Source organism: Myotis lucifugus, unplaced genomic scaffold, assembly GCF_000147115.1.
Source record: "Myotis lucifugus unplaced genomic scaffold, Myoluc2.0 scaffold_231, whole genome shotgun sequence".
Classification (NCBI taxonomy): Eukaryota; Metazoa; Chordata; class Mammalia; order Chiroptera; family Vespertilionidae; genus Myotis; species Myotis lucifugus.
The window spans coordinates 925,883-936,586 of record NW_005871279.1 but is presented as its reverse complement, the minus strand read 5'-3'; the positions used below and the strand labels follow the sequence as shown (position 1 = coordinate 936,586).

At 42.8% G+C, this 10,704-nt stretch overlaps 1 protein-coding gene and 1 non-coding gene across 2 annotated transcripts in view; one reads left to right on the top strand and one right to left on the bottom strand.

Moving 5' to 3' along the window:
- SENP7 (SUMO1/sentrin specific peptidase 7) overlaps window positions 1–10,704 on the bottom strand; it is a 159,745-nt gene that overhangs the window by 138,552 nt on the left and 10,489 nt on the right. Inside the window, exon 2 of the mRNA XM_023762090.1 lies at window positions 6,179–6,231. Within this exon, the coding sequence (XP_023617858.1) occupies window positions 6,179–6,231 (53 nt within the window). The remainder of the gene's footprint in view (window positions 1–6,178; window positions 6,232–10,704) is intronic.
- LOC111827852 lies at window positions 5,056–5,185 on the top strand. Its single transcript, XR_002831591.1, has one exon. It is a non-coding gene; the product is annotated as a small nucleolar RNA SNORA36 family (small nucleolar RNA).

Here is a 10,704-nt window from a genome sequence, read left to right as displayed (position 1 = left end):
GGACACAAAATAAGTCTCCACAAGTTCAAGACGACTGAAATCATATCAAGCATCTTCTCGTATCACAATGGCATAAAACAAGACATCCATACTAATAAAAGCCTCGGTGGCCCTTGTGCACGATGTCGTCACAAGATGGCCACACGCACAGCGGAAGCAGGACCCTGCGGCTACTCCACACAGTGAGGCCTGGGGGTCCTGCGGCTCCACACAGCGTGGAGGAGGCCGGTCCCAGCATCTCCACTGCCTCTGGTGGAGGAGGTGGGTAGTGACAGGGGAGGGCACTTGGGGGCCCATCAGGCCAGCAGGGGAGGGCAGTTGTGGGCGATCAGACCAGCAGGGGAGGGCAGTTGGGGGTGATCAGGCCAGCAGGGGAGGGCAGTTGGCGGTGATCAGGCCAGCAGGGGAGCAGTTAGGCATCAATCAGGCCGGCAGGGGAGTGGTTAGGAGCCGATCAGGCTGGCAGGCAGAAGCGGTTACAGGCAATCAGGCAGGCGGGCAGGCGAGCGGTTATCGGGCCTAAACCGGCAGTCGGACATCCCCCGAGGGGTCCCAGATCGGAGAGGGTGCAGACCGGGCTGAGGGACACCCCCCCACACACCCCATGCACAAATTTCATGCACCGGGCCACTCATCAACAATAACACTGAAAAACATTAAACACGTGGAGGCTAAATCGCATGTTACTAAACAATGAATGGGTTAACAATGAAATCAAGGAAAAAAATCAAAAGATAACTTGAGCCGAAACCGGTTTGGCTCAGTGGATAGAGCATCAGCCTGCGGACTGAAGGGTCCCAGGTTCGATTCCGGTCAAGGGCATGTACCTTGGTTGCGGGCACATCCCCAGTAGGAGATGTGCAGGAGGCAGCTGATCGATGTTTCTCTCTCATAGATGTTTCTAATTCTCTATCTCTCTCCCTTCCTCTCTGTAAAAAATCAATAAAATATATTTTTTTAAAAAAAGATAACTTGAAAAAACTGAAAATGACCACAGTCCTCAGTCCACACATCAGGCGAGCAATGAGGCAGACATAAGTTGAAGTACATCCATGCAAAAGGGTGGGGCCTGGTAGTGAGACCTGGAGTGAGGCCAAACATGAGTTTTGAAGACCTGGCCTTGTGAAATTATCAGCTAGGACACGGCTAACTTCTGACACCACTGCAGCCAAGAGATCATGGACACCTGCCAGCAAAGGTTACAAGCCCTACTCTCACTCAAGGAATACCACCTCTAGAGACCTCACAAGGTGATCTGAATAAATTCCTAACTAAGCAAGTCATGTTGGGTACTCATGCCCTAAGCCTATATATAACTTCCTTAGATAAAGGTTTTAAGCCAACCCCATCCACATTCTTGTGCAACTAGGTTAACAAACCTTTGAAATATCAGAATACCCCTCGAAGAGGGTATTACTAATAACCCTCATAACAATTTAAGTTTTATTTATTGATATTTTTAAGAAAGAAAGGGGGTGAGGAGAGAGAGAGAGAGAGAGAGAGAGAAGGAAAGAAAGAAAGAGAGAAACATCAACTTGTGCTTCCTTGTATGTGCCCTGACCAGAGATCGAACCCGCAACCTTGGCATATCGGGACAATGGTCTAACCAACTGCTACTCAGCCAGGGTAACACTCACAACATTTTGAAAGCACATAATCTTGTTCACTATCCTGTAATTTATTCCTCACCTTCCTTTCTCCAATCTTCCTTACGCCCCCTCCTTAATTTCAAATGAATAAAAGAAGCTGCCAAACTGTTATTCTCTGGAGCATTTGAGCTAGCTCCCCAGATGTTGTCAGTTTTGCTCAAATAAACTCTTTTTTTTTTCAGTGTTTACCACTGTTTCCCTGGTATACTTATGTATTTCTAATACATGTTAAGTATTCAATGCATATCTACTGAGCAATGCCTTAAATTTGATTTTAAAAAATATTCACAACATAGTTAAGTAGAAAAAACAAATTATAAAACAGTATTTTGTGGTTTTCTATTTTTTTTAACATATAGATAGGCAAATTAGAAGGCTATACAGCAAAGTATTAATTTTGGTTGTGTCTGGGCAGACACAACCCAATTGAATTTTTGCTCAACTGAATTTTCTAATTTCTCTCCAACAAGCTAGTTTTGCTTTAGAAATATTTTTAAATACTTCACACTCAAAATAGTGTCTTCTCCTTATATCCATCAAAGCTCTAATCCTTTCAGTAATTTCTTTTCCTAGCTGGCTTAAGAGAAAAAGCAATAATATAAACTACTAACATGAATTTAATATGCTAATTTCCTAAGGAATTCCACATTTTAAAATGCAACAGTTCAGGCACTCTCCCTCCCAGGAGCACACTCGTGCCTTTCTCTTACCCCTCTTCTTCCCCCTCCCTCCCAGGCATACATCTCCTAAACTCTAAGGGACTCTCCAAGGCTTGTAACCAGGGGAGCAATGGGCAGCAGCAGCTCATCCCTAGCTAACCACCTGAACCTGTCCCCAAGGTCCCCTTTTCTCTGATTTCTTAGTGAGCCAAAGCAGCTGAATCTAGTTTATTTCCCCACCTAGTCTCTTTCCTGTTGCTTCTTCTGTTTTAGGCGCTTCCTTGTTTCATTATCCCCAGCTTTAATAAATGTCCTCTAAAAATCACTAAATAAGTAAATAAATTTAAAAAATTAATGCAGTAGTACAACTTTATATGTATACTAGAGGCCCAGTGCACAAATTCATGCACGGGTGGGGTTCCTCGGCCTGGCCAGCAATCGGGCTGATCGGGCAGCTGGCCCGGGGGAGGGACTGTGGGAGGTTGGCTGGCCGCGGGAGGTTTGCTGTGGGAGCACACTGACCACCAAGGGGCAGCTCTTGTGTTGAGCATCTGCCCCCTGGTAGTCGGTGCGTCATCATAGCGACCAGTTGACTGGTTGTTCAGTTGACTGGTTGTAATGGTCACTTAGGCTTTTTTATATATAGATTATTATTGAACAAGTAAATAAATATATTGTAGATAATGAGAAACATTTTTAAAAGTTAAAAATAAGGAAGGGGGGGCCTGGCCAGTGTGGCTCAGTTGGTTGGAGTGTTGTCCTGTACACTAAGGGGTTATGGGTTCAATTCCTGGTTGGGGCACATACCTGGGTTGCAGGTTTGATCCCCCCTGGCTCCAGTCGGGAGGCAACCAATTGATGTGTCTCTCATATCAATGTTTCTCTCTCTCTGCCTCCCCCTTCTTCCCTTCCTTCCACTCCTCTAAAAAAAAAAAATCAATGGAGCCCTAACCGGTTTGGCTCAGTGGATAGAGCGTCAGCCTGCGGACTCAAGGGTCCCAGGTTCAATTCCAGTCAAGGGCATGTACCTTGGTCGCGAGCTCATCCCCAGTAGTGGGTGTGCAGGAGGCAGCTGATCGATGTTTCTTTCTCATCGATGTTTCTAACTCTCTATCCCTCTCGCTTCCTCTCTGTAAAAAATCAATAAAATATATTTAAAAAAAAAAATCAATGGAAAAAATATCCTCAGGTAAGGATTTAAAAAAAAAAAGACAGGGTGTCAATGGAGAAAAAGAGGGACATATGTAATACTTTCAACAATAAAGATAAATTTTAAAAAGGGAGAAAGCATACTTGCATAGATTCAAACTATCTCTCCCAAGGTATCTATTTATTACAAAGCGAAGGAGTAATTTTACAATGATGTACCAGGCAAACACCATCTTAAGCAGATGATCAAGACTGACAGCACCAATAAGACATATGATCATCATGTACCCATGATAGGATACACTGAGAAGGGCACATCGCTTCTGTTGTATTCTTCCCAAAAAGCCATAACCTTAATCCTATATAATAAAAGGCCAGTGACCATAACAGCGTAACAACCAGAACGACCAATCGACCAGTCACTATGAGGTGCATTGACCACCTCTCGGTCCCTCCCCCCAGCCCACAGGCTCCAATCGCTGGATGGCCAACAGGGAACCCCTGGGGAACCTGGGTGCGTGGCGGTGGGGTGGGACTGGGGACTGGCAATCGGGCAGAAGGCAGACTTCTTGGTCCCTCCCCCCAGCCAGCAGGCTCCGATCACTGGATGGCAAATGGGGAACCAGGGTGGGTGGTGGCGGGGCAGGACTGGGGACTGGCGAGCGGGCAGAAGATGGCCCTGATCACAGGCTAGTCCCAGGGACCCTACCCATGCACGATTTCGTGCACTGGGCCTCTAGTTTAATCATAAGAAGCTCAAGACAAACCAAAATTGATGGATATTTGACAAAATACTGACCAGAATTCTTTAAAAGTGTCATAATCAAAGAAAAAAGACTGAAGAACTGTCATAGACTGCAGGGAATCAAGAAGACATGACAACTAAATACAATGTGGACTCCTTGATTGAATCCTAGAACAGAAAAACGACATTAGTAGAAAAACTGAAGAAATCCAAATAATGTCTATAGTTTAATGTAAAGTACTGTACAACCCAGGGATGCCAAAAATAAATAAAATAAAGTACTGTAGCCCTGGCCAGGTGGCTCAGTTGATTAGAGCATCGTTCTGATACACCAAGGTTGCGGGTTCAATGCCCAGTCACGGCACATACAAGAATCAACCAAAAAATTCATAACTAAGTGGAAAAACAAATCAATGTTTCTCTCTTTCTATTTTTCTCTCGCTAAAATCAATAAATTTAAAAATAATAAAGTATTATGCCAATGTTAAATTTCTTAATTTTGATCATTGTACTAGAGTTATTAAGATATTAACATTAGAGAAAGTTGAGTGAAGGTTATACAAGAACTGTACTATTTCTGTAAATCTAAAGTTACTTGAAAAAAGTTTAAATTACTGTATTTATTCAATATTATGAATTTCTAATAGTGGAATTTCAGATTAAATTGTATGAAGCAATAGCATAAAGCAGACAGCATTTCACTTCACTGAAGGTATTACACAGAAAAGGAGAAGTAGTCAGTACACAGGTATTTAAAAGTGGGTACAATAGCAATGTAAGATTTTTTTAAATCTCCCTCATTTACCCCACTTAAGCTAAATCCAGAATTTTACATAAAGAAACCACGTCTCGATTCCAAAGTGTTGAGTTCAGTTCAGGGCAGCTTCCCTGTTCTGTTAAACTTTGGGACACAGAAACACAGGCTAGGGGAGAGGATTAGATAGAAAGCACTGCTTTATTCATTTACCTCCCAGCCCACAAAAAAAAAGAAACCACATCCTGGCCGATATGGCCCAGTTGGTTGGGTGTCCTCTTGTGTACCAAACGGTTGCCAGCTCAATTCCTAGTCAGGGCACATACCCAGGTTGTGGGCTTGAACCCCAGTAGGGGGTGTGCAGGAGGCAGCCTATCGATATCTCGCTCTCACATCAATGTTTCTCTCTCTCTCTCCCTCTCTTTTCCTCTCTCTCTAAATAAAAAAAGAAACCACATTCCAAAGATCTGAGGTAAGCCAAGGTAGAAATAAAGTATCTAAAACCATGCTCTCGTGTGGTCTTATAAGGTTTTCTTGATTCCCTGTCATAACCTTCCTTGTTCCACAAAATGTACCAAATTAAAGTTCTCTGTGCCAAAGAAAAGTCTTCTGTGTATAATTTGAAATGCTTCAAAGAAAAGTGTCTAATAAGTTATTATCACATACTAGTAAATCAGGGTTTCTATTGCATTTAAATCACAAAATTCTAGAGGAAAAAAAGATTATCTTTCTAAAAATGAATAAATTTTTTGAAACACTTCCTAAGTAGGTAGAAACTTCATTTTGCTTGTTTTGCTACTCTTGGCTTATAAAGAATGAATGAATGAATGAGTAAATGTTTAAAACGACATACTACAAATAGCAATTTCAGTACATGAGTATAACTCTTAGACACTTATAGTATTAAAATAAATGAATGTGAGGCACTCTAATACATTCAGTCATCAAAGAAATACTGTCTTATGTTTTACATAAAATCTAAAATGGAGCCTGGAAAATATACTGGTACATCTTACAATGATTTCAAACAAGGCTGATCCCAGAGAAGGTTTCCTGGCTAACCCTCAGTTAATTAGGAAACACCATTCTCATAAAAACACTAATTAGTTACAGTTTTACATTATTTTCTTTAAAATTTTATTTAAAAGACAAACAGCAAAATACTTTCAATATTAGTAACTCTAATGATGATGAACAGGTTAAAAGGAAAAATCATGCATACCTTATGTAACTCAGAAGATGAAGACTTTTTCCTTTTTCCTTCTGTGACAATTTCTACAAAGACATAGTAAAAGTTATCATTTAATATGTAAATAAGATAAACAATATAATAAAAAATCCTTTCACAGCCATCCTTTCCTTTAAACGAACTTCTTGACAGATTTAGAATTTATATTGATACATTTTACAGAACCTGATGGACTAAAAACATAAAGGTCAAAAAATAATAAAAAGAGTAGCAGATTCTCACAAAATGTCTCCATTAAACAATATATGTATGATGACAATTTTAAAAAAAATAAAGGCAAACTTGGGTCTAAGAACTAAATTCTCTCTCAAAAGTCCTAACATCCAATAAGTGTTTAATAAATATTGGTTGAACCATATAACCAGACAAATTATCAAATTTTTATGATGAGGAGTGGTGGGGGAGAAGCACAAGTTGAGAGCTAGAAGTTGGAAATATTTTACAAAAACACTTTTAATTCTACTATTTAATAATCTATGTACCTGGGAAAAGCTTGTATCTTTCCTCATCAACATTTTTCAGACTTCCTATAGATTTTTTTTAAGAATATTTCTTTTTTTTTTAAATCTTTATTGTTCAGATTACATTTGTTCCTCTTATTTCCCCCCCCCCATAACTGCCCTCCTCCCAGTTCCCGCCCCACCCTCCGCCCTCACTCCCCACTCACTGTCCTCATCCATAGGTGCACGATTTTTGTCCAGTCTCTTCCCACATCTCCCATTCCCCTTTCCCCCCCAAGAATAGTCTGTCCATTCCCTTTCTATGTCCCTGATTCATTATAATCACCAGTTCATTTTATACATCAGATTATTTATTCACTTGATTCTTAGATTCACTTGTTGATAGATGCATGTTTATTGTTCACTATTTGTATCTTTACCTTTTTCTTCTTCCTCTTCTTAAAGGATACCTTTCAGCATTTCGTATAATACTGGTTTAGTGGTGATGAACTCCTTTAGCTTTTCCTTATCTGTGAAGCTCTTTATCTGACCTTCAATTCTGAATGATAGCTTTGCTGGATAAAGTAATCTTGGTTGTAGGTTCTTGCTATTCATCACTTTGAATATTTCTTGCCATTCCCTTCTGGCCTGCAAAGTTTCTGTTGAGAAATCAGCTGACAGTCGTATGGGTATTCCCTTGTAGGTAACTGAGTTTCTTTCTCTTGCTGCTTTTAAGATTCTCTCTTTGTCTTTTGCTCTTGGCATTTTAATGATGATGTGTCTTGGTGTGGTCCTCTTTGGATTCCTTTTGTTTGGGGTTCTCTGCGCTTCCTGGACCTGTAAGTCTATTTCTTTCACCAGGTGGGGGAAGTTTTCTGTCATTATTTCTTCAATAGGTTTCAATATCTTGCTCTCTCTCATCTTCTGGTACCCCTATAATTCTGATGTGGTACGTTTGAAAGCTGTCCCAGAAGCTCCTTACACTATCTTCGTATTTTTGGGTTCTTTTTTCATTTTGCTTTTCTGGTTGGGTGTTTCTCGCTTCTTCGCATTTCAAATCTTTGACTTGATTCTTGCCCTCCTCTGGTCTGCTGTTGGGAGTCTGTATAATATTCTTTATTTCAGTCAGTGTATGCTTACTTTCTAGATGGTCCTTTATCACACCATCGAGGGTCTCATTAGATTTCCTGTACATCTCATCAAGTTTATCGACAGACTCTAGAAGCCTCTTGAGAGACCTCAAAAGTGTGGTTCTGAACTCAATATCCTCCCTTGATAGTTTTGTCTTGTTTCTTTGTCTTTGCATTTTTTACGCTTTCTTGGTACACCCCCTAGTAGTCTTTGTGCGCAGTCTTGTTGTAGTTAAGCCCTGATTGTTGTAGTTAATGCTAGAGGGATTTGACCACCAGGCTGACTGGCTGTGAGAATCAGCTGTGTGGAAACCTTCTGTCCTCTGGGGAGGTGCTAATCTAGCCTTTGCTTGAGGCGATCCAGCAAATGGCTCTGCGCAGGGCTTGGGCGGGGCGGGATCAACAGGGCGGGTTGAGGGAGCAGTTATGGCTGCTCTCAGTCCTGGTCCTAGAGGCTCTGCTTCTCAGAACCCCGGCCGCCACTGCAAACCTCGGAGAGAAGGCTGCCCTCAGATTCAACTGATGCCGGACAATCCCGCTTCTCCCGTCTGAGTCTGAGTCCCTAGAGACTCGCCCGGATCTGGAGCCCAGAGTCTGAGACTTCCTCCTGATTGAAAACGACAACCGCGCCCTCAACCACCAGCCCACTTTGCACGCGCACCTCGGTACCTTTATATTTTCCACACTGCGCCTCTTCTGAGCTTCGGTATGCTGTTCTCTTTCCTTCTAGTTGAAGAGTCTCTCCTCAACCAGCTTTCCTGTGGTTCTGGGTGATGTCTGTTCCGTCTTTTAGTTGTATTTTTGAAGTGGTTGTTTGCAGCAGCAGTCTCCGGTGTTTACCTATGCTGCCATCTTGGTTATTCCCTAGAATATTTCTTTTATAGATATACTAGATGCCTGATACATGAAAATTGTGCATGGGTAGGGTCCCTAGGCCTGGCCAGTGATCAGAGCCAATCCGTGGGGCAACCGGCGGGTTGACTGACAGTGCAATCAGGGGGCCCCTACTGGCACCCGCCTTGGCTGGCCTAGGGCCTGCGGGCTGGGAGCAGCTCCTGTGTTGAGCATCTGCCCCCTGGTGGTCAGTGCATGTCATAGTGACCGTTTGTTCCACCAGTCATTCCTCCACCGTTCAGTTGATTTGCATATTAGGCTTTTATTATATAGGATTTTTTTTACTGATTTAGGAGAGGGAGAGGAAGAGAAAGATAGAAACACCAATGATGAGAGAGAATCACTGATTGGCTGCCTCCTGCACGCCCCCCACTGGGGATCTAGCCAAGAACCCGGGCATGTGCCCTTGACCGAAGTTGAAACTGGGATCCTTCAGTCCACAAACTGACACTCTATCCACTGAGCCAAACCAGCTAGGGCTGTAGATTTTTTTTTTTTTTTATGATTCATTCAACCAGCAAATATTGATTGTCTATCATTTGCCTGGCACTGTGTTAGGTAATGAGTACAGTGTACTGAGCAAACTAAATACAATCCAAGCTTTCCTGTAACTTACAAGTAACTGGAATATATCACAAAATATTATATTTCTTAACAAAAATGAATGATAAAAATCCACACATATATGGTCATCTATTTATGACTAACATACCACTACAATTCAGTGGTAAAGGGATGGTCTTTTCAGTAAGTCATGCTGAAGCAATGTGATAACCAAATGGGAAAAATAAATGAATAAATAAACAAACCTTGACCTCTGTACTATACTCAGAAATTGATTTTAAATGGATCACAGATTCAAATGTCAAAGAAAAATAAATAAAGCTTCCAGAATACAAAGGAAGGGAATATCTTCATGACCTTGGGGTTGGCAAAAATTTCTCAAACAAGACACAAGAATATTAATCATAAAGAAAAAGATTAGAGAACCAAGATGGCAGCATAGGTGAACACCTATACTTGCTGCCTTTCACAACCGCATCAAAATAACAACTAAAAGGCAGAACAACTACCACCCAGAACTGCGGGAAAGCTGGCTGAGTGGAAGTTCCACAACTAGAGAAGTGAAGAAAGCGCATTGAGACTGGTAAGAGGTACAGAGGCACAGAATGTGCTGGCACCTGGATATGCTGCTCTTTTAATAGGGAGGGAGATACAAGCTCCCGCTTGCTCTGAACTCCAGTTCCGGGCGAGACTCTGGGGGACCCAGACAAATACGGGGAGAAACTGGATGTTTCAGGACAGGAACAAGGGCGGCTTTCTCTCAGAGGTGCTCGCAGCAATCAATGTTCCTGGTCTGGGGCGCAGGACGCAGAGACCCGGGGACCTCTTCGGTGCAGGGCTGACTGGCAGCCACTGCTGTTTGCTCCACCCAATTTACAACCCAACCCAAGCTGTGCGCAGCGGCTTTTGCATATGAATGGCCTGTCCTTTCTCCGGCTAAAACCTGTAAAACTGCAGCTGGTCAGAGAGCCCTAGAGCTTCCAAAAGAAGGCCCAAGGCCAGTAGCAGCAGCCTGCCTTGCTTCACAGCTGGGCCTCATGTGGGCACCTCCAAACCCCATACAAAGAGGAGGAATCTGCAGATGTCTCTGTAGCTCCTGCTGGGCGGCCCCAGACAGTGGCTGACCTTGCACCTCCTTGGAGATCCAAGAGCCAGTGTACCCAGTGGTCAGAGTGAGACCATACCGGATGACAACTCTTTACATCCATAAGAGACACACTCAAGGGGCAGACTCAGTGAGCACCAAAGCCCCACTGAAGCAAGTCCTGCCCCATAAGGGTGTCTCCTATGCAACCGACCTTCCAGTGTAGACACAGCTGGCCATCACAGCCAATTGGCCTGGAGGTCAATTCCTCCCAGTGATACCAACAGCAATCAAGGGTTAACTACAACAAGACTGTGCAAACAGCCCACAAAGGGGTACATCAAGAATGTCCACCTCAGGTGACTGGGGAGGCTGAGTCACTGGGCC